The sequence below is a fragment of the Petaurus breviceps genome, unplaced genomic scaffold, assembly GCF_028583685.1.
Source record: "Petaurus breviceps papuanus isolate PSGF00001 unplaced genomic scaffold, PetGlider_PUasm1.0 91041, whole genome shotgun sequence".
In the NCBI taxonomy this organism is placed as follows: Eukaryota; Metazoa; Chordata; class Mammalia; order Diprotodontia; family Petauridae; genus Petaurus; species Petaurus breviceps.
In genome coordinates, this window is record NW_027187400.1 from 29,181,033 (window position 1) to 29,204,595 (window position 23,563).

Consider the following 23,563-nt stretch of genomic DNA (forward strand, 5'->3'; position numbering starts at 1 on the left):
TTTGAGTTCCAAATCCTCTCCTTTTCTCTCCCCCATTGAGAAGGCAAACAATCTGATATAGGTTACATGTGTAGTTATGCAAAACATTTCCATATTAGTTGTGTTGTGAAAGAAACATAGACCCAAGAAAGAATGCTTCGATCTGTCACCATCAGTTCTTCCTCTGGGGATGGATAGCATTTTTTCATCCCAAGTCCTTCAGAGTTGTGTCAAAACATTGTATTGCTGAGAATAACTAAGTCATTCACAGCTGATCATCTGACAATATGGCTGTTATGTTGTACACAGTGTATTCTACTTTACGTCAGTTCATGTAAGTCTAGGTTTTCCTGAGAGTGTTATGCTCACCATTTCTTATAGCACAATAGTATTCCATTATAATTACATGCCACAATTTATTCAGCCATTCCCCAACTGATGAACATCTTCTCAATTTCCAATTCTTTGCCACCAGAAAAGAGCTATTATAAATATTTTTAGTACATATGTCCTTTTCCTTTTTTTTTTTTTACTCTTTTGAGATACAGACCTAGTAGTGGTGTTGCTAGGTCAAAGGGTATGTATGGTTTTATAACCCTTTGGGCATAGTTCCAAATTGCTCTAAAGAATGGTTGAATCAGTTCACAACTCCACCAACAGTACATTAACGTCTCATTTTTCCCCATATCCCCTCTAATGTTTGTCATTTTCTTTCTCCGTCCTATTAGCCAATCCAATGTATGAAGTAGTATCTCAGACTTGTTTTAATTTGCATTTCTCTGATCAATAGTGAGTGAGAACATTTTTTCATATGGCTACAGATAGCTTTGATTACTTCATCTGAAAACTGTTCCTGTCTTTTGATCATTTATTAATTGGGGAAGGACTCTTACATTTATAAATTTGACCTTAGAGAAACTTGCTTTAAAACTTTTTTTTCACAGTTATGATTTTTCAAATTAATTAAGTTTTAGTTTTCAATATTCGCTTCCATAATATTTTGAGTTCTAAATTTTCTCCCTCTCCTCCCCAAGATGGCATGCAGTCTGATATAGGCTATACATATACATTTATATTAAACATATTTTCACATTAATCATGTTGTAAAGAAGAATTAGAACCAATGGGAGAAACCACAAGAAAGAAGAAACAAACAGAAAAAGAGAACGGTGTGCTTCTGAATCTGCATTCAGACTCCATGGTTCTTTTTCTGGATGTGTATAGAGTTTTCCATCATGAATCTTTTGAAGTTGTCTTAGATCCTTGCAAAATCAGTCATCTCAATGTTGCTGTTACTGTGTACAATGTTCTCCTGGTTCTGCTCACTTCACTCAGCATCAGTTCATGTAAGTCCATACCGTGTTTCCCCGATAATAAGACCTATCCCGAAAATAAGCCCTCCCCTTACTGTGTAAGATTCCTCCTCTAAAATAAGCCCTCCCCCGAAAATAAGCCCTATTGAGGTTGCTACTGTAGTGAAGGTGATCCCCTGTGCTACACACTACATTATGGTACCCTCTCTATGCACCGCCCCCCCCACCCACCCCATGAAACGCACGCCGCGCTCCGAGCTGCATCCAATCAGAGCTGCAGCAGTGAGCACGTCAACCTGTTCTTCCTCAGTGATTTGCTTATTGAATAAAGGTACATTTTTTTGTTCACATTTACCTGTTTATTAAAATTGCTGTCAATGTTCATTAAAATAAGCCCTCCCCAGAAAATAAGCCCTCTGGTGTTTTTCTGCCCCCAAAAAATAATAAGACAGTGTCTTATTATCGGGGAAACATGGTATTTTTCTGAAGTCCGCTTGCTCATCATTTCTTCTGGAATAGTATTCCATTATATTCATATACCACAACTTGTTCAGCCATTCCTAATTTGGTGGGCATGCCCTCAATTTCCAATTCATGGCTACTACAAAAAGAGCAGCTGTAAATATTTTTGCACATGTGGGTCCTTTTCCCATTTTTATGATCTCTTTGGGATGCAGACCTAGAAGTGGTTTTGCTGGGTCAAAGAGTATGCAGTTTTATAGCCCTTTGGGCATAGTTCCAAATTGTTCTCCAGAATGGTTGGATCAGTTCACAACTCCACCAACAATGCATTAGTGTTCCAATTTTCCCACATCTTCTCCAATATTTATCATTTTCCTGTTTTGTCATGTTGGCCAATCTGATAGGTGTGAGGTAGTACCTCAGAGCTGTTTTGGTTTGCATTTCTCTAATCAATAGTGATTTAGAGCATTTTTTCATAGGACTATAGATAGTTTTAATTTCTTCATTTGAAAACTGCCTGTTCATATCCTTTGGCCCACAGTTATGATTCCTAAATATATTTCCCTCCATCCTATTCCCCTCCCATTTATTCTATTCTCTCTCCTTTTACCCTGTCCCTCCTCAAACATATTTTACTTCTTACTACCCCCTCCCCCAATCTGTCCTCTCTTCTATCACACCCTCCCCCCTTTCTCTCATCCCCATTCCCTTCTACTTTCCTATAGGGTAAGATAGATTTTGATACCCAATTGAATGTGTATGTTATTTCCTCTTTGAGCCAATTCTGATGAGAGTAAATTCACTCACTCCCCCTCATAATCTTCCCCCTTCCCCTCCACTGTAAAAGCTTTTTCTAGCCTCTTTAATGTGAGATAATTTACCCCATTCTACCTCTCCTTTTCTCTTTCTCCCAGTACATTCCTCTCTCATCCCTTAATTTTTTTTAGATATCATCCCTTCATATGCATCTCACACCTGTGCCCTTTGTGTATACTCCTTCTAGCTACCCTAATAATGAGAAAGTTCTTATGAGTTATGAAATATTGTCTTCCCATGTAGGAATGTAAACAGTTTATCCTTAAAAGTCCCTTATGATTTCCCTTTCCTGTTTACATTTTTATGCTTCTTTTGAGTCTTGTATTTGAAAGTCAGATTTTCTGTTCCACTCTGTCTTTTCATCAAAAATGCTTGAAAGTAGGGGGGCAGCTAGGTGCCACAATGGATAGAGCATTGGCCCTTGAGTCAGGAGAACCTGAGTTCAAATCGGCTCCAGACACTTAACACTTACTAGGTGTGTGACTTTGGGCAAGTCACTTAACCCCAATTGCCCTGCTTTCTCCCCTCCAAAAAGTAAAAAAAAAAAGAATGCTTGAAAGTCCTTTATTTCATTGAATCTCCATTTCCCCCTGAAGGATTATACTCAGTTTTGCTGGGTATGTGATCCTTGGTTGTAATCCTAGCTCCTTTGCCCTCTGGAATATCATAATCCATCCAAGCCCTCTGATCCTTTAATGTAGAAGCTGCTAAATCTTGTCTTATCCTGACTGTGGAACCATGATCATAGTTGCTATTCTTTATCAAGTTATCTTTTATTTTGATATTCCATAGATTATTCAACCATTTTCCTAGTTGCTCAACGTGTATGTTCTTCTGACTTAAAAAAAATGACATGATAGCCATCATCAGATGTTTGAAGGGCTGACATGGGGAAGACAAATTAGACATGTTCTCCTTGACTTCCAGTAATGGGTGAAAGTTCAGAGGCAGATCTGAAAATGATGGAATTACAAAACTTAAAAATGAGAGCTGCCAAAATGTGGTCTGGGCAACTGCTGGAAGATGGCAATTCCCCCTCATCAGAAAGGATTTTTGTTTAGATCTCGGTTGGATCGGTGGCTTTTGGGGTCCCTTCTCATAGGAATAAGCTGTGAAATAGTGTTCCTCTGCATTCCTTCTGGACTTTCCCAGTTACCATTTGTACATACTATCTGGGTTGGTGCTGGGGGTGATAGATGATAGGCGGTTGATTACCTTTCCCCTCAGTCTTCTGTCATCTCAAGGTGTGTGGTTGGGCTTCCTTCAAGTTTAACATGCTCAGTTATAACTGAGGGTTAAGGTTTCTTTTTTTTCTTTTTGGAGGGGGGAAGGTAGGGCAATTGGGGTTAAGTGACTTGCTCAAGGTCGCACAGCTAGTTTTTTGTGTTAAGTGTCTGAGGCTAGATTTGAACTCAGGTCCTCCTGACTCCAGGGCCTGACTCTCCTGACTCTATTCACTGCTCCACCTAGGTGCCCCAGGTTAAGGTTTTAATACAAACTCCCATCCCATATACTCCTTCCCCTCTGCCGATATAAATCAAGCAGTGGAATTCGGTTAGCTTTTCTGAAGGGATATTTACCCAGGAATCTAGCAAGGACACAATATAAAAAAAATTCCTCTAAAATGGGGTGCTAAGTGCCTTTCTGCTCCCCTAGTGTCCACACTAAATTTGCTTTTGGGTGTGGGGTTACTAATGAATGCAGACCTCCATTGTTTATCCACTCGTTTGTTGGCTGATGGGTCTGCCCTCTGCTGAGCTGAAACATGTAGGTTGATCCAGGGGGCTGACTCTAGCCAGACTTGGCTATTACTGCTATTGGCTCTGGTTTGCCCAGGGGACTTCTGATGGCTCTTCTGGCCTTTTGAAGCTCACAAGGCAGTAACCTGTTTTGTTCTGTCTTTGGATGCTTATTCACCCAAGATCAGGAAAGAATAAACACAAAAGAAGCATGAAGCATAAAGAAAGAATAAAGACAAAACATGCTATGATTACTTTGGGTCCAGGTGCCTTTGATTCTTTAACTTGTATCGTTCAATAATGGGTTCATGTTTTCTGTTAGAAAAAGGTGCTCCTGAACTTGTTTAGTCATGAAGCACATTCTCCAGTTCTCACAGAGATCAGCAGGTGTTTGAGGTGCTGGGCCAGCAGAAATCCCTTGAGGCAAGGTGGAAGGGACAGGTGCTTCACAGTGGCTCCCAATATTTACAAATACATCCTGAACCAGATTAAAATGTGACAAAATATCTAACAGAAAAAATACAGTAAAACGGAAATAGTGTTAATAATGGCCACTGTTTCTATTTGAGTTTAACATGGTCACTCTAGGGAATTTAATTGATTATACTCAGCCAGTGACTTAAGGGATTATGGTTAGGTTTCAATTTATGTTCTATGGAGCTATTCCTTGCTAGAAAACAAATATTTGTTTTACCTTATTAAATACTTTTGACAGCAGTGCTGCCTCCCAATTTTTCCAAACTGCTCCCCAGATAAAATGGGGATTGGAGTTAGAGGACCTAGATTTGAATCCTGATTCTGCCTTTCTGAGCCTCAGTTTCCTTATCTATAAAATGACTCTAGATAGTCCCTAAAGCCAGTGATCTGCCTATGAACTTTCTTTTCTAGTGAAACTGGCCTTTGTATTACCCCCTGAGCGCTCCTTGAACATGCCTCTGTCAGTCTTGGTTAACAGTATTTCCTTTCTAAGAATGAGATCTCCCTTTCTCTTCAATCCTATTCCTAGTTTTTCCAGGCTAGTTTATGTCACTTTTTCAGAATACCTCCCTCTCCCCACCTACCCCTCTAAGGTAGCCCATCCCTTTTAGTACAATCTTAGAATTGTGGAATGGGTAGAGTGGGTAGAGATTCCGCCTCCCCCCCCCCCAATTTATCTCTCGATCTCTTCTCCCCTCCCCTCCTTCTGCGCTCTCTGGAAAGTACATGGACTTCAGGTGATCCAGGAAGTTAGGAACAAAGTCAGTATCCAAGTCTCTGACTCCCAGGCCCATATTCCTACTCCTCTGCCATGCAACTTCTTTCATTGGCTTTTCTTATCTTGTGGCACTTAGGGCCTTCCTTGCGTTGATTGTTAGGTGTCTTTTCTGTGCATTGTAGGCACCCGGAGGGTCTGAATGGTATTTGAATGAGGAACTGAACATCTAGTTTCTTTCTTGAATGATCTGCCCTCCATTCAACGAGCCATAATTTGGCTTTCTGGCTGTAGTATTCATTGACTAATTGAATGTAAAGCCTCACTGGGACTGTTCATTTTCCTTATAGCTTTGTGGGTGGGTGTTTTTTCTGGTTGACTGCTCTGTTGGGGCCATTGCTCAGACCTAGACTCCTTGTGAGAAGTCTAGTGAGATCTTCCTGCCTCTAAGAAATAGGGAGCCCTCAAAAGCTTCTCTGTAGAAGAGGTGATTTTTAGCTAGCACGGAAGACCTCTCTGAATTTCTAACAGTTATTTTAGCTGCTTCTGTTGTAAAGAGGAAACAAAACAACAACAACAAAAAAGCCCCAACCCACTCCTGGTTACCATGGATTTCACCCAGCAATGTTTTAATTTTAGTGCCGACATTTTCATGTCAGAGTCAGAAAAATTGGCTGTGATCCTAGTCAGTTCCCTGTTCATGTTCTGGCTTACGGGGGCAGGACTACAGGGTCCCCCCTCTTCTAGCTGTCGTTGCTGATGGCTTCATCTGATGATTTTCAGGTCGAAGCTTCCTCTGCATCAGGTAGGCACTAGATCCAGACTGAAGTCACCTAGGCCGGTGCTTTGAATGTGGAATGGTCAGGGTCAGGTGAATGAGCAGAAGTAGGGTTTGGATTCAGGTTCTTTGATTCCACATTAAGCACTCCTTGTAACACACTCTATGAACAGGCCTGCATGGCCTGAGCAGTGAATCTCCCATAGCATCCAAGGCTTACATGTAGCCCAGAGAATTGGGCCCCTAGAGTGGCTAAAGCTTACTTTTAGTAAGCTATTGTGGTGACAGTTGGGTCATATGGGGGGTAGGGGGAGGAGAAGCTGTAAGGTTTGGGGGTGATGGTGACAGTGCTGAGTAGGACTGGGATGGGGGCACTGTGTGGTCATGCCTGGGATGGATGTTGTAGAAGTCTGACTTAGAGCAACCCAAATAAGCCTTTGGAGAAATGAGCAGAGGTTATTCTAGCCTCGTGATTGGGAAGGAGGCTAATCAAGGAAACTGCCAGGCTTTGGTGGTTTTGCCCAAGGTATAGCAACCAGTGATTTCCAAATGGAAATTTTGGAGTTCTAGGGGTTGGATTGGGCTTCTGCACTGCTGACCATCCATTGAGTCGTCTTGACTAGATCATACGTGCAGAGTGTAGGGGCTGGAAGGGACCTCAGGCATGATCTAGTTCAAGTGCCTCATCTTATCCAAGGCCTAGGGAGGTAGATTGACTTGTGCCCCAAGGCCACGCAGGCAGTAAACATTCAAGGCAGGATTTGAACACAGGTCCTTTGACTACAGAGCCAGTGCCTTTTCTGTTCTTTTCTCCCCATCCTTTTAGCAGGGGTTAGTCAGAGATCTTCATTTTCCCACCCTTCAGGGCTTGCCAACTTTAAAATCTCATCAGGAAGTGACTTGTTTCTCCCTTCTTTGAAAGGGAAGCTGCCCCAAGGGTCTGGTGTTAAGGAAGAGAGCCAAGAACTTTGAGTGGCCCTTTCCTTGGTGTTAAAAATAGAGGTTTTATCCTGCTGATCTTGGAGGGGCTTCCTGAGCTTGGGACTGCTGGTCTCTAAGGGCATGACGCCATTGCATTTCAGGACTAATTGAATTGTGCTTTGTCATGCTGGAGGTGAAATGTTGGCACGCCCTTGCAGCCTCCTCCTCTCAGACTTTGAAGTATGCCTTTGCCACGAGGCCATGAGGATACACTGCAACCTTCCTGGAAGGCTGCTGATGGAGGCTCTCCCAGGGTTAGGGGAAGCTGTGCCTTTTCTGTCCACACTGCTCTCTCTTGTGGGAAGAGAAGGAATAGCAGCGGTCGGGCTGAGGTCTGCCAGGCTGTCTTTTTTTTTTTTAAACCAGCTTTGTTAAGCTGGGGAGGCAATCACCTGTCTGTTCTTAATACTTCCTTTTCCTCCTAGGAATGGAGTTCAGGCTGTTTTTCCTTTTTGCTTGTGGCAGCTGGAGCTTCTTGACATTCTGTGTGCCTGGGGCTTATTTCTGCTGTCTGGGGCCTATCAGAGATTTCACCTCTGCTATGTTCTGCCCACAGGATAATGCGCCCAGATGATGCCAACATTGCAGGCAATGTCCATGGAGGGACGATTCTGAAAATGATTGAAGAGGCTGGGGCTATCATCAGTACCCGACACTGTAACAGCCAGAAAGGAGTAAGTATGTGGTGGGTCACCTATCTCCAAGCACTGCCAGGTACCCATGGAAAAGCCTGCACCCGCGGATTGGGTGGCTTTTTTCCTCTGTTTTTCCTAGCCTCTTGGTCTTCTGCAAGCCCTGTCTCCTGTTAGGAGGCTTTTGGCAGCTTCTCCTCAGCAGGAGGCACTTGGCCTTCAAGGAACTGGTGGGGAAGAAGCTCCATTCTTAGAAGAAAATGGAAGAAAAATAAAAGAATGAATGAAACTTCATTATCTAAGTCGCGTTAGAGCAGGGAGTTCTTATCCTGGGGCATCTGAACTTGTCTTTAAAAAACTTCCCACAATATTTCAATATAATTGATTTCCTTTTCAATTCTCTGTGTTTGATTTTATGTATTTAAAAACAAGTATTCTGAGAAGGGGCCCATAAGCTGTCAAGAAGGCTCATGACACAGTAGTATCAAAAAGGTTTGGTTCAGAACCCCTTTTTGAATACCTGGAGCCATGTTTGCCATTACTATTAGGAGAGCTCTGTGACTCTTAGATGCTCTGGGAATTCTAGGGGTGTGTGTGTGTGTGTGTGTGTGTTTGTGTGCACGTGCGCATACACATGTGCATACATGTGTGCAGATATGTATATATACATATATTATACCTAAAATATATACATGTAAAATATATAGAAAGTTCTCACTTTACTTAAATTCTTATCAACAAATTCAACTTTACATAAAGGGTCCTGAAAGAAATCTGCATTCCAAAAAAAATTATGCTCAAACACTTAACACTTACTAGCTGTGTGACCTTGGGCAAGTCACTTAACCCCAATTGCCCTGCCTTCTCCCCTCCCAAAAGACAAAAGATATGATGACAATTGCTTATGCAAAGTAGAGGCGGTATGATAAGATGAGTAAATAGTGAGGGGAAGCCAAAGAAGCATCTCTTAAGTCAGTTCCTATGTGTCTGGAGACAGTGTGTGATATTGTGCCTCTCCCTGTGTTAAATAGTGGGCCTTATATTTTCACCATGGCTGGTAGCAAGCATGTTCTTGAGGGGGAAAGTGAACTGTCTTGTAAGTGTAAGTAAATACACTTGGAAATGAAAATAAAAAGAGTTAGAAAATATGAAAGAGGCAAAATTTGTCATTGGTAACACGTGAACTTAGTCTTCTGACTATGAACACCACAGTGAAGGATGCTTCCCAGATAAGGGAGTGTGGAAAAGGCAGTCCTTGTATGAAGTCGACTTTGCTATTCTACAGGTAAGACACGATTAGCTAATAGTGGATAGAAGCCCAGACTTAGAAGAATATTCCTTTAAACTTGATGACAATTCAAGCCAAAGCTCACAGCCTCTCTGAAGATTTAAAGGGTAAGGACCTGGAAGGAACACAGGTGTTTTTGGTTTGCATGATTTCAGAATCATGCAGGATTTCATAATGTGCAAGTGTTAGGAGAGGCTGCTTAGTGCAGATATTCAAACAGCAAAGAAATTCTCAGAGTTCCTGAAAAAAAAAAATAATAGATGAAGGCCCCTGCTTGCTGGAACAAATCTTTAAGGTAGATAAAATCAGCCAATTTTATCAAAGAGTGCCATCTCAAACGTACTTGTTGGTGGAGGAACAAACTAAGTCCAGGCATAAAGCTTCAGAAAAAAAGGTTCCTCTTCTGCTTGGAGGGAATGCAGCTAGGACTTGCAAATGAAAACCTGTTCTTATGCACCACTCAGAAAATGCCAGAACACTGAAAGTAATCAGTTAGACACTGCTCCCTGGGCATTATTTTGCTCACCCTAAGGCATGGCCAAACCCTTGCCATGTTTAAACAATGTTTTATGCACTGCTTCATTCCAGAAGCCAAGAAGTTTAGTAATGATGATGGCATTCCTTTCAAGATTCTACTTATTTTGGATAATGTCCCAGATCACCCTTCCCATTTGGAAAATCTTAATGCAAATGTAGAAGTGGTCACCCGAACACTACTTATTACAACCTGTGGGTCAGGGAGTGATGGGAAATTCAAGTTGTTAGTTATGCACTACATTTACCTAGGCAATTGCAGCTTTGGGAGCAGACAAGGACTTGACCTTGAGAGATTTTTGGAAGTCCTATAATATTTACCACGCAACTCGAAATATTGTTAAGGCATGGGAAAACATAACAGAAACACATATGGAGAGAGTTTGGAAAAAAGCATGCTCATACATGTGACAAAGCTGAAACAGAAGAAGTGAGTAACAAGATTGTAAAAGTAGCCTAAGAATTGGAACTAGGAGTGGATGAGAATGATGTGGAGTTGATTGAATCTCATGAAGAAAAACTGTCCAATGAGGATCTGATTGAGCCACAAAGGTGCCAAAGAAGAAAGGGAAACTTTGGAGCCCAAGGTCAAACCAAAAAGGTTCACAAGGAAACATTTGGCATTTCATCATTTTAGTAAATTTTTTTTGTTTTGGAAAGATGGATCCAAATACTTGAAGTTTTTTAAGTTCAAAGACTAGTTGCTTGCAGGGAGCCAATTTTGGGGAGCCTGGCTGTCCCACAGCAGGGCTGAGAAAGAGTGGGAGCCCTGTCGTGCCCAGACAGGGCTGAGAAAGAATCACCGACCCAGAGACTGCTAGTGTATAAAAAGAGAGACAGGACTTTCCAAATGGTGAAAGTGAAGAGCCAACTTTATTACTCTGCATCCAGGCTTTTAGAGGAGCTTCTTAATTGCTCTCCCCTGTGGACATTGCATACTTCTTTGTCCCAGGCTGTGGGGGTAAATGCCATGCTTATCTCAAGGACCTAATCCTCACACCTGCACCTTTGTTCACCTTTCCTAGAGGATGGGGAATCCATCCAGGACATCAGCAGGCCAAACACCTGAGAGGGCTTGTTCAGCATCAGGTCCTTAACAGTTGCTTGCTATCACTGTCATATATGGGCAGCTAGTTGGCGCAGTGGATAGTGCCGAGCCTGGAGTTAGGAAGACTTATCTTCCTAAGTTCAAACCTAGCCTCAGACACTTACTAGCTGTGTGACCCTGGACAAGTCACTTAACCATGTTGGCCTCAGTTTCCTCATCTGTAAAATGAGCTGGAGAAGGAAATAGCAAACTGCTTCAGTATCTTTGCCAAGAAAACCCCAAATGGGGTCCCGGAGAGTCAGACATGATTAAAATGAATGACCAACATTGTCATATATATGAGGTAAAAAAAAGAGCCACTCTTTCGATAGATTCGTCTCTTTTTTTTTTTGTCTTTTTGGAGGGGGAGAAGGTAGGGCAGTTGGGGTTAAGTGACTTGCCCAAGTTCACACAGCTAGTAAGTGTTAAGTGTCTGAGGCCAGATTTGAGCTCAGGTCCTCCTGACTTCAGGGCCAGTGCTCTATTCACTGGGCCACCTAGCTGCCCCCAGAATAAATTTTGTTGTTTTTTGCAAGGCAGTCAGGGTTAAGCAATTTGCTCAGGGTCACACAGCTAGTAAATCACATACTTTTATAGGAAATAAGACTGGAAAGGTTGGGGCAGCCAGATTGTAGGGGGTTTAAATACCAGGCTGAAGGATGTGCTATTTCATGCTATAGGGTGATAGGGAGCTACTGAATATGTTTAAGTAGGGAGCCCAGAGGCCGCTCTCTCTGGTGGGAATATCAGTTTGGCAATGCTGTAGAGGATGGATTGGAGGGGAGCAGGGATGGGAGCAGGAAAAGGGAGCTTGCTCAGAAGACAAAAGAGGGGCACAAGAAGGCAGGAAGCAGAATGGCCAAGACTTGGAAGCCAATCGGCTAGAGGGGGTGAGGAAGAGGTAAGAGCCAAGGGGCAGTCCAAAGTTGCACTGGTGACTTGGGAAGATGGTGGTACCCAATGAATGGGGGACATTGGAGGGAAGTGAGGCTACTTGTGGCGGGCCACATGCATTTGTTCATAGGCACCTTTTAACTCAAGCCTTTTCATGATGGCATATTTAGAGTTTAAGCTCCTGAAAGCTGTGGCCTGGGCACTGGACTGTGCCAGGGTATTTAGTCCTCTGCCTTGTGTAGTGTGTGCAGTGGACTTCCCGAGCTCAGCCTGTGACCTTCTGGTGAGTGACCCCCTTCCCTCTGACAGCCCGCAAACCCCACTGCTTGTTAGCTGTGTGTCCTCTGCTTTGTGACTCCTCTTCTAGGAGAGGTCAGCTTGAGGAGAGTGTCCCTCGCCGTTCCCCCCCCCCATCCCTTCCCTCCACCCCTGTGGCTCTGCTCCAAAAACAACTGTCCTGAGCCTTTCTTTAGGCTCCCAGTCTGTGGCTTATCCTGCTTCCATCGCTGGCCAGAGCTCTGGTGACCTCACTCTCTGCTTCCTTGAATTAGTGTTGTCTCATGGAAGGAAATCCTCCTTGATTTAGTGTTGTCTCTTGTGAGTTCTTCCTCTGAAGTTTAGCTTAGGGGAAACAAGAACTCCTAAGGAATTCTTTACTAAAGTACTTGAATCAGGCAACTTATGTGTAAAAAAATCTAGTGAGTGCTAACCCATCTACTTACTCAAATGATGACTTAGATCTGGAAGGGGCCCTACAGACAGACTAAGCACTCTTTCATTTTCAGAAAACTTTTCATTTATTTTATATGCATAATAAGGGAAAACAAAGTCCCAGCCAATTAGACATGTCCCCCAAAGTCCCAGTCTGCATCTTCAGTCCATCGCCTTTTTATCAAGACGTGGATATTAGGCTTCCTCATCTGTCCTCTGGAAATATGCTTGCTCATCATATCGATCAGAGTTCTTAAGTCTTTCACAGTTGTTTGTCTTTACAACTCATTTCTTACCTAACTGTTGTTAGCAGATAGTTATATGACAAGCGTTTATTAAGCACCCACTATGTGCTAGGCATTTTACAAATATCTCACAACAACCCTGAGAGGCAGTGCTGTTAGGATCTTCTTTTTACAGATGGAGAAACTGAGGCAGACAGCAGTTAAATGACTTGCCCAGAGTCACACAGCTAGAAAATGTTCATGGTCAGATCTGAACTCAGGTCTTCCTGATTTCAAATCCAGCTCACTTTCCACTATGCCATTTAGTCGACTGCTCATTTGTATATAAATGTGTTTTTACATCTTAGTAAATGTCTATTGAATTTTAAAATCATTCTTTGATTATTGAACTGTATGTTGTTGCATATAATTTATTTCCTTGTGTGTAAATAGTTCCTCTCATCTTAAAATTGTGTGGAGCCTCAGTATTAACTATATGTTTTCATATATTTTATTTAGATAGTAAACTTTGAAACCTTTTTCCTGATTTCCTTTCCAACTCTAAATCTATGATCCATTTATGTTTGTTCCATGTTTTCCCAATTCTTTACATTTCAAATTTTAAAATAATATATTTGAATCCATACACTTTTGTTTCTGATAATCTGTTTCTTAGATGGGCTAAAGATACTTTTCCATTTTCCGGTAGTTTCTCATTGTATTTTAGACAGATCTAACCCTTTGAACACATCTGGAATTGATTGAAACCATATGATGAGTCATGAATCCAGTTTAACCCTTTCCATAAGAATATCCATTCTTTCAGGGCTTCTCTACTTAAAAAAAAAACAAAACACATACAACACATAAACACAAAATTATAAATGACCCAAATCCAAATAAGTCAGTATCTACAAAAGGTAGTAAGTCTGGGAGATGTTGAATTTCTTTCTAGTTTCAGGCTTATGTTATTGCAGGGTGTAATGGGAATGTAAATTTGAAGATCTTCCCTGCCCCTAGGCTAAAGTGCACCTGAAGCCTGGGGAGGGAGGCTTGTTTTTCAGTAGATACTTCTTGATTGGCCAGTGAGTCAATAAGGTTGTTACATTCTCTGAGCCAGGAGAAGGCTATATAAGCCCTGATGTGTAGCTTTGTTTTGGGGCTCACTTTGAGAAGTGTTCTGTGATTTGATCTGGATTCTGGGAAGCCGTTTTCCAGAGCCCCCCGGCTTTGAAAAACCCAGATGTTGACTGGGTATGGATGTAATGGTTGGACAGTTTGGAAAGCTGTCTACTTGATCTGTTTCTGTCTTGATAATTCTGTCTGTATACTTTGAAGTTCAGGGTGCTGACCTCTTTCCCCTGAACTAGGTAAATGATACATCTATGACTGATTAAAGTAAGCTTATTAACCCATTTTGAGCTGCTTTCTTTATCAAAGCAGATCCAAGAACCTGTAATAGCAGCAAACCCTGGGGATGCTGGGGTGCATGCTGCTACACAGGGGGTGAGTAGTGTTTTTGTGTGTGTGTGCATGTGTACACGTACTCTGTCAGGGGTCTTCCTTTCTTTTCCCTCTGTACCACTTCAGTTGGTGATCTCATCAACTCCTGTGAATTCAATTGCCATCTCTGTGCTGATGATTCTGAAATCGAACTATTCTGCCCTAACCTTTCTCCTAACCTCCACTTTCTCATCTACTCCTTCCTGCCTGTTGGCATCTTGAACTGCATGTCCCATAGACATCTTAACCTCAACATGTCCAAAACTGACCCCAAAGTTTCCTGCCTTCCAAATCTCTATTCCTGTTGAAGGCACCACCATCTTCCCAGACCCCAAGGCTCTCAGGGATCATCCTGGACGCCTCAGTCTTTCTCATATCTCACACCTGTACTCCCCATTCTCTTCTCACACACTGCCGCAGTCTGGTACAGACTCTCATCTCCTCTTTCCTGGACTGTTGCAGTAGCTGCTGAGAGGTCTGCCTGCTTCAAGTCTCTCCCCACTCCAATCCATCCTCTATTGAGTCACTATAGTGATTTTCCTGAAGCACAGATCCAACCATATCACCCTCTGACTCAGTGAATTCCTGTTGTTCCCTATCACCTCCAGGAATAAATAAAATCCTCTGTTTGGTGTTCATAGGACTTTATAACCTAATTCTCCTCTGCATTTCCAGTCTTATACCTAACTCTGTGATGCATAGATCCAGTGACACTGACCTCCTGGCTGTTCCATGAATAATACACTCTGTCTCGACTCCAGGCATTTTCTCTGGCCATCTCCCATACCTGGAACACTCTCCCTCCTCTACTCCGATTCCTGACCTCCCTGGTTTCCTTTAAGTGCCAACTAAGCTCCCACCTTCTACAGGAACCCTTTTCCTGTCTCTCATTTCCAGTGCCTTCCGTTTCGGAACGATTTCCTATTTATCTTGCATTATCCTGTACACTTGCTTTGTGTGTATTTGCTTGCGTGTTGCCTCCTGCAGTAGAGTGTAAGCTCCTTGAGGGAAGGAACTGTCTTTTGTCTTGTATTCTCAGGGCTTAGCACAGTGCCTGACACATAGCAGGCACTTAATAAATGTACACTGACTTGATTGATTTTAATGGCTCCATGTGCCCTGTTTCTGCTGCCACCTGCCACTAGGTGGTGCTATAGTCTCATCTCTTTGTGGAAGAAAACTCAGACTCAGAATCTGAGTAGGATGAGGCATTGAAGGCCATCCAGTCCAACTCATCATTCCTGCAGAAGAACCCCTTCTAGAAATGCATAACTAGTAGTCATCTTGTCTTTGTCTGAAGACCTCCAGGGAGGCATCCCATTGCTCCTCTGTAGAGCTGTCATGGTTAGAAAGTTGTCTTTAGATCAACCTTATGGCAACTTCCCCCTTGTTTCTCCTTAGGCCCTTTGGGACCTAGGAGAACAAGTCTAATGCCTTTTCTGTGTGACATTCCTTCAGACACCTGAAGACACTATCATATTTCCCATAAATCTTTTCTTCTCAATGCTTAAAAATCCTCAATTCCTTCAAATAATCCTCTATGGCAGGAACTCAAGCCCGTCTCTATCCCAATGGCCATCTTTTCTGGATACTTTCAGCTTATCAATATCTTTCATAAGATGTAGTGCGTAGAACTTAATATGATACTCTAGATGTAGTCTAATCACAACAAATTACAGAGGTAGGATCACCTCTAGACTTGGATGTTGGACCTCGGTGGGCCCATGACTGCATTTCTTGTTCGTGATAGTATACTCTTTACTCGTATTAAGTTTTTCTTTTCATATTTTTCGTATGAACGACCATCTGGCCATGACTGTTTCATCTTGCATTTGGGGAAGCAGATTTTTTTGGATCTCTGTGAAATTTTAACTTATTTGATTTGGTTCAGCATTCTAGCCTGCTAAGATGTATGTATCTTTTACAGTCTTGTCTTTCTCACTTAGAGATACTGTCCTTCTTCAGCTTTGAATTCTCTGCAAACTTGATAGATATGTCTTTTCTGCTTTTGAAAAGCTATCTTCTATGCCTTGTCTAAGTTATTGATCGAAGTATTAAACCAGATGAGACCAAGCACAGATCCCTAGGCACTCTCCTGAAGATCTCCTTCCAATCTTAAGAAAGGATGATGAATGACCTTCTGTGGGGATCTTGCCATTCAACCAGGTCAGAATATACTTCATCGTATTCTTATCTGCCCCAAATATTTGCCACCAGACTAGCCAATCTGGGTAAACGACATTGGCAGAATCCCCTGATCTATAAATAGTGACAAGCTATGTTCTTGGGGACCCGGTGATTATTTTGCTTGATGCTCACTAGGAGTCATGTGAATAACACAACTGATTACTGGCCATCCTCTTCCACAGACTGTCTTCTCTTTTTAGACTGGGTGTGTTTGCCTTTCTCCCTTCCTGTGGGACACTTGCGCATCACATTTCCGCATGTTCTTTCTGGGCCTGAGTTATCTACTTGGGCCTGAGGTAGCCAGGGCTGTCTTCTCTCTTTAAGGATCTTGGCTGTCGCCTCCCAAGGAGCCATTTTGGTTTTGTCCTTTCCAGGCCAAAAGTCCTTCTTGTCAACACACAGAACAAGGCAGGGTGAGGACTGGCAGTAGCCTCTCCTTCTTTCTGTCTTTCCCACTCTCTCCCATAAGCAGTCCTGCCTGCCTTTGACTCCTCCTCCCACCCCCAGCCTTTAGTCTTTCTTGCCACCCTCAGCTTGTTCTGGACTTTAGCATCCCTGGCACTTGCCTTCATCATCTGCTCATGGCTTTTACAATGATAGCTGGCATTCCCTGCTTGCTTCCCAAGTATCTGTGACAGTGTCATTAGGTAGCTCTCCTTTTTCTTCTTTAGCAGCTAGGTGGTACAGTAGTTAGAGGCTTGGGCCTGGAGTCAGGAAGACCTGAGTTCAAATAGGCCTTAGATGATTCCTAGCTATATGACCCTAGGCAAGTCACTTAACCCCTGTTTGGCTGAGTGTCCTCAGCTGTGAAAGTGGGTAATAGCACTTACCTCCCAGGGTTGCTGTGATAGTTGTAAAGTACCTGCACAGCCCCTGGCACATAGTGGATGCTGTAGAAATGCTAGCTGTCATTATTGCTGTTAATGTTTTTCTTTGTCCTCCGGATTTGATTCCCAAGAGCTTCTCATGCCTGCTGGGTTGACACCCCCCACAGGATTTTAGACCAAATAAGAACCTATCCTTTCTCTAAATACCGTGTTTCCCCGATAATAAGACACTGTCTTATTAAATTTTTTGGACAGAAAAACACCAGAGGGCTTATTTTCAGGGGAGGGCTTATTTTAATGAACATTGACAGCAATTTTAATAAACAGGTAAATGTGAACAAAAAAATTATTCAATAAGCAAATCACTGGGGAAGAACAGGATGACGTGCTCACTGCTGCAGCTCTGATTGGATGCAGTTCGGAGCGCAGCGTGCATTTCACTGGGGGCGGTACATACAGAGGGTACCGTAATGTAGCGTGTAGCGCAGGGGATCACCTTCACTACAGTAGCAATCTCAATAGGGCTTATTTTCGGGGGAGGGCTTATTTTAGAGGAATCTTACACAGTAAGGGGAGGGCTTATTTTCGGGATAGGTCTTATTATCGGGGAAACATGGTACTTTGAAATTTGCTCTTCCAAAGCTGAGGTTGTGTGAGAATATTCTTAGATTTCTTCTCCTCTTTCACACGTTTTAAGATGAAATGGTACCTTTCCCTCAAAGTCCTCATTATTTACATGTCTTGGTGAGAATTGGGCTCAGAATAGAATTTCCTCTTGGCTCCTAGACTTTTCCAAGGAGAATATTTTTTATTAAACCAAGACAAGAAACCATTAGCTTCTCTTCCTTTGGCAGAGGGCTCCTGCAGATATCTGGCCACTGTCACCACTATACCAGGCCCATTGTGATCTGTTTTCTGGAATCCTTAAGTCTTTCTCTGTCCATGTAGTTTGTGTGCTACTTATTGTTGAAAATATCACTTCGGAGTCTGTTCCATTAACCTTCGCTTGAATGTTCTCCCCTTTTCTCTCAGTGGGCTATCTTCTTTAACAGATCCTGGTGTTCTGCTCCCCCATGCTTCTTCTGTTCTTTTGAATGCCTTTCAGGAACAGTATTCCTGAGACCAGAGCACATGACATTCCACCAATTCTCAGAACTAGGAAGTTACATTTCCCTTTGTGCCTCAGGATTTTTAGTTCATGCAGCCTATTAACCCAGAGCCACTGATCAGACCTCTGATGCTGTAGGTTTCTCCCCATTAGTTTTCTTTTTAAAGTAACATTTTGTAGTGGCTAGGTGGCGCAGTGAATAGAGCACTGGCCCTGGACTCAGGAGGACCTGAGTTCAAATCCAGCCTCAGACACTTAACATAAAACTAGCTGTGTGACCTTGGGCAAGTCACTTAACCCCAATTGCCCTGCCTTCCCCTTTACTCCTCAAAAAAAGCAAAAAAAAAGTAACATTTTAATTTTATTTCCCCCCCATTACCAAGAATTTATTTTCTCTCTCTCCAGTCGCCACTACCTCTCCCTAAAAAAAAAGGAAAAGAAAATCCTTTTTAACACATCTGCTAAGTCAAGCAGATTATTATTATTAGTTAAGAAGATTTTATCTTTGGCTCTTTCTTGAATTTGTCTCTTGTACTTTTGAGTGTCTGCTGTTATTGTGTATGTGTATTCCAGCTATTGGGGGCCACTAGGTGGTGCTATTGTAATAGAGTGCTAGATCTGGAGTCAGGAAGACTCATCTGATGAGTTCAAATTTGGCTTCAGACAATAACTATGTGACCTTGGGCAAGTCGCTTAACTCTGCCTCTGTTTCCTCATCTGTAAAATGATTTGGAGAAAGAAATAGCAAACCATTCTAGTATCTTTGCCAAGAAAACTCCAAATGTGGTCATGGAGAGTTGGACATGATTGAAAAATGCCCAAACAAGCAAACAAAGCAATAAGTAAAAATTCCTAGGCTAGACTGTTTTCTCCCTCCTTTTTCTGTTTAAAGCCCTCTTAAGTAGATTATAAGAATTCAGGCAAATAGATTGTTATGAGGCCTTGTTAGGTAACTTTTAGACCTGGCCAGAAGCTTGCCATTCTTCCGTTCCCTTTATCCACAAATCCAAATCTCATTTTGGCATTCCATCTTTTTTTTTAAATTAAATTTTATTTTTCATTGTTAGCTTAACAAATAAACATTTATTTCAATATACAGAGAACAGACAGAGCTTGTATTTGAAGCTGTGAACTTCTGTTATGTACACTTTGGTTTTTAAGTTTATATTAAATTGCCAACATTCACTGTGTTATGGAGAAAAAGCAGGGAGGTTCCAGAAAAACATCTCCTTCTGCTTCGTTGACTACAGTAAAGCCTTTGACCGTGTGGATCACGAGAAAATGTGGCAAGTCCTCAAAGACATGGGAGTACCAGATCAACTTACTTGCCTCCTGAGGAACCTATGTGCAGGCCAAGAAGCAACAGTTAGCACCAAATGTGCAACATCTGATTGGTTTAAGTTTGGAAAAGGAGTAGGACCAGGTCATATGTTGTCACCTTATTTATTTAACTCATATCATGGGAAATGGGAAATGACTGGACATATCCAAAGTCAGAATTAAGGTTGCTGAGAGAAATACAATCAGTCTCAGCTTTGCAGATGCTGCTGCTCTGATGGCAGAAAATGAAGAGGAATTAAGAAGCCTCTTGATGAGAGTGAAAGAAGGGAGTATAAAAGCTGGCTTGAAGCTTAACTTCCAAAGAACTAAGATCTTGGCAACTGGTCCCATCATTTCCTCAAAAATAGAGGGAGAAAAAATGGAAGGAATGTTAGATTTTATGTTCTTGGGTTCAGAGATCTCTGCAAATGGTGACTGCAGCCATGAAATTGAAAAATGCTTGCTCCTTGGAAGAAAAGCTATGGCAAATCTGGATAGACTACTTAAAAGCAGAGACATCACTTTGCTGACAGGTCTGTGTAGTCAGAGCTATGGTTTTTCTACTAGCAATGTATGGTTGAGAATAGTGCTATAAGGAAAGCTGAGCACCATAGAATCAACACTTTTGAATTGTGGAATTTTGAATTGTGGTGCTGGTTAAGACTTTTGAGGGTCCCTTGTCCAGTAAGGAGATCAATTCAGTCAGTACTTCAAGAAACTAATTCAGACTATTCATTGGAAGGTCAAATACTGAAACTGAAGCTGAAATACTTTAGCCACTTAATGAGAAGAAAGGGACTCATTGGAAAAGGCCATGATGTTGGAAAAGACTAAAGGCAAAAGAAGAAGGGCATGGAGTGGTTAGGTGGCACAGTGAATAGAGCACTGGCCCTGGAGTCAGGAGGACCTGAGTTCAAATCCGGCCTGAGACACTTAACTAGCCATGTGACCTTGGGCAAGTCATTTAACCCCAAATTGCCCTGCCTTCCCCCTCCAAAAAAAAAACCACATCATTTTCTTTTTAAATTTCGTGTTTCAAATTCTCCCCCCCCCCCGCCACCCTATCCACTGAGAAGGCAAGCAATATAGCAATTATACGTGTAAAATGTGTTTCATATGTTATTTTTTCCCCACACATTTTTTATTTTAGACAAATACAAAAACTTAAATACATAATTAAAAAAAGAAAAAGAAACATTATAAACTTAAATATAAAAGAAAAAAGAAAAATGTCATGTGCACAGCAGAACATAGGAGAGGATTCAGAATATATAGCAATAACTTTATCATTTCAAGAAAGCCTATATATTAAATACTATGCATTATATTGAACGCTGTCCATCTTTTTTTTGCTTCCTTTTCTTTTGTTATCTGCTGTATGCTTTTTACTTTGTTCTTTTTTCCCTTTTTTCCCCTCCTACCCACCACCCCAAGGCTACAATTGAGCATGAATATATTTATATATAGGTATTGACATATACATAGACATATATATCTACACACATACATATATACATACATTATATCATATATTCTCTTTTTTTGAGGCAAGTTGGGATTAAGTGACTTGTCCAAGGTCACACAGTTAAAAGGTGTCAAATGTCAGATGTTGGATTTGAACTTGGGTCCTCCTGACTCCAGGATGAGTGCTCTATTCACTGCACCATCTACCTGCCCCTCATGTCATGTATTCTTTTTTTTTTTTCCTTAAGCAATCGGAGTTAAGTAACTTGCTCAAGGTTACACAGCCAGTTATTTCTGGGTGTGGTGCTGAGTATTTGAGCCCGGATTTGATCCAGGTCATCCTGACACTGGAGCCAGTGCTCTTACTCGCTGAGCCACCTCGCCGCCCCTAAGCAATTGGGGTTAAGTAACTTGCTCAAGGTTACACGGCCAGGTGTTTCTGGGTGGGTGCTAAGTGTCTGAGCCCAGGATTCGATCTCCAGGTCTTCTCAACACAGGAGCCAGTGCTCTTACTCACTGTGCTACCTGGCCGCCCCATGTCATGTATTCTTAATTAGAGTTGATGCCTTTGAGAAGACTGGTTTTTTGGCATCTTTTTTGGGGGGCAGTGTAATTGTACTTCTTTGTATGGGGTTTGATGAGTATGGGAGGGGCTAGGGAAATGATTGCCACACATGAAGGATGATTATCTGCATTGTTATCTGCTTTGCTGCTGAGTCTTAAAGACCATGGGACCGTACACCTGCTTTGCAGCTGAACCCTTGCCCATGTCATCCCCCCTCATTGCACTAGGAGTTCCTTAAGAGCAGAGACTGGCTTATTTTTCCATTTGTGCTCCCAGTGCTCAGCAAAGTACCATGTACACAGTAAGCATTTAATAAATGCTTTTTCATTCAAAAAAAAGATTGCCACACTGGCAGCCATTCTTAATATCAGGTTATGTAAAGTGGCAAGCTACCCGATATGCCATGAAGATAATAGTGCTCTAAGGTTTGCAAAGCACTTTCCGTATATTATCTCATTTAGCCCTCTCAGCAACCTTGGGGGGTAGATGCTATTATCATCTCATTTTACAAATGGGAAAACTGAGGTGAGAGATGTTGTGTGTGAGGTTAGATAAAGCCCATCATCTCGCCTGTCTCATAGGCCCTGTTAGCCCAGGGAGCAAGACTGTCAAAAGCATTCTTTATAAAACAAAACAAAAGAACTGTAGTTTATTCAATTCCCCAAAGCTACTGAGAATACACTTTGGGAAGCATGTCAGCTTCTCTGAATAATATTTAGCATGATACCAGCAGAACTGGGAGGACAATATACCCTAATGTCAGTCTGGCAGAGAAACACTTTAAAAGATTTTTATTGAATCAATAGTTCAATGGATAAAGATGTGTGAGCCTATCTGGTATACAGAATTTCTTCAGAAAGAAATTATTTCCATATCAGACAAACAGTGTTGTCTGCCTGGATGTGGAAATATTTTCACTATATAGAGTTATGTATTATAATGGTATTCATTAAAATGAGCTTCCCCATTTAATAATCTGAATACCTTTGTGCTTGGCCAATTAGGCCTGCACAGTTGTAGGTCAAAGCCATCTTAACTACAAAGCCGTGAGCCCTTCTATTTTTATAGCATCTTAGTATTTATTAAGCAGTCTTACCTGCCTTCCCACTTGAGCCTTAACCCAGACCTGTGAGGGAGGTAGATGGGAAGAAACCAACTTTCACTGCTCCCAAATTAGCTCCTTAGAGAGGCTGTGACTAACATTGGGGACCAGGGAGCAGAAAATGATTGAGGTGAGCCTGGAGATTCAGCCTTTTGAATCGGGTTCCAGTATCCCTTGCATCATGGCATAATGCTTACACAACAGAAAGAGCCGGACACATCCCAGATGCTTTAGTGAATGGATAAAGGGAATGTGTTGCCATGTTGTCTGAAAACATCCTCACAGGTCAGTTCTAGGCCCTCTAGGATCTTGGTCTGTGGCAAAGAAAGAACAGCTGCTTTCCCATGGGGTTTACTGAATAAGAAGGCTAGCACATAGGATTCACGCACGCGGGCGCGCGCACACACACACACACACACACACTCCTTGTTGGTGGAGTTGTTTTTCAGTTGTGTCTAACTCTCCATGACCTCATTTAAGGTTTTCTTGGCAAAGATCCTGAAGTCGTTTGCCATTTCCTTCTCCAGATCATTTTACAGACGAGGTAAACAGGACTAAGTGACTTTCCCAGGGTCATACAGCCAATAAGTATCTGAATCTGAATTTGAATTCAGATCTTTCTGACTCTAGGGCAGTGCTCTCTCTCCATTGTACCTCCTAGCTGTTCCACACACACACATACATAAATATATACATATGTGTGTATGTGTGTTTTCTCCCCTTGTCATCTCCCCAATGTTCAGGGGAAGATACTTCAACTTTTGGAGTGGGTTTGTATTCAGAAAGAGGCGAGATCTGAATATGAGAAGGAAATGTTCTTGACCTCTCCTAGTTTGTGTAAGAGACCAGTTTTCTTT

At 42.0% G+C, this 23,563-nt stretch overlaps 1 protein-coding gene across 3 annotated transcripts in view; it reads left to right on the top strand.

The window, feature by feature from the left end:
• Positions 1–23,563, top strand: part of ACOT7 (acyl-CoA thioesterase 7) — a 176,363-nt gene that overhangs the window by 38,203 nt on the left and 114,597 nt on the right. For all 3 annotated transcript variants that reach the window (XM_069079553.1, XM_069079554.1, XM_069079555.1), the window contains exon 2: positions 7,817–7,934. In XM_069079553.1, coding sequence (XP_068935654.1) covers positions 7,817–7,934 — 118 coding nt within the window. The remainder of the gene's footprint in view (positions 1–7,816; positions 7,935–23,563) is intronic.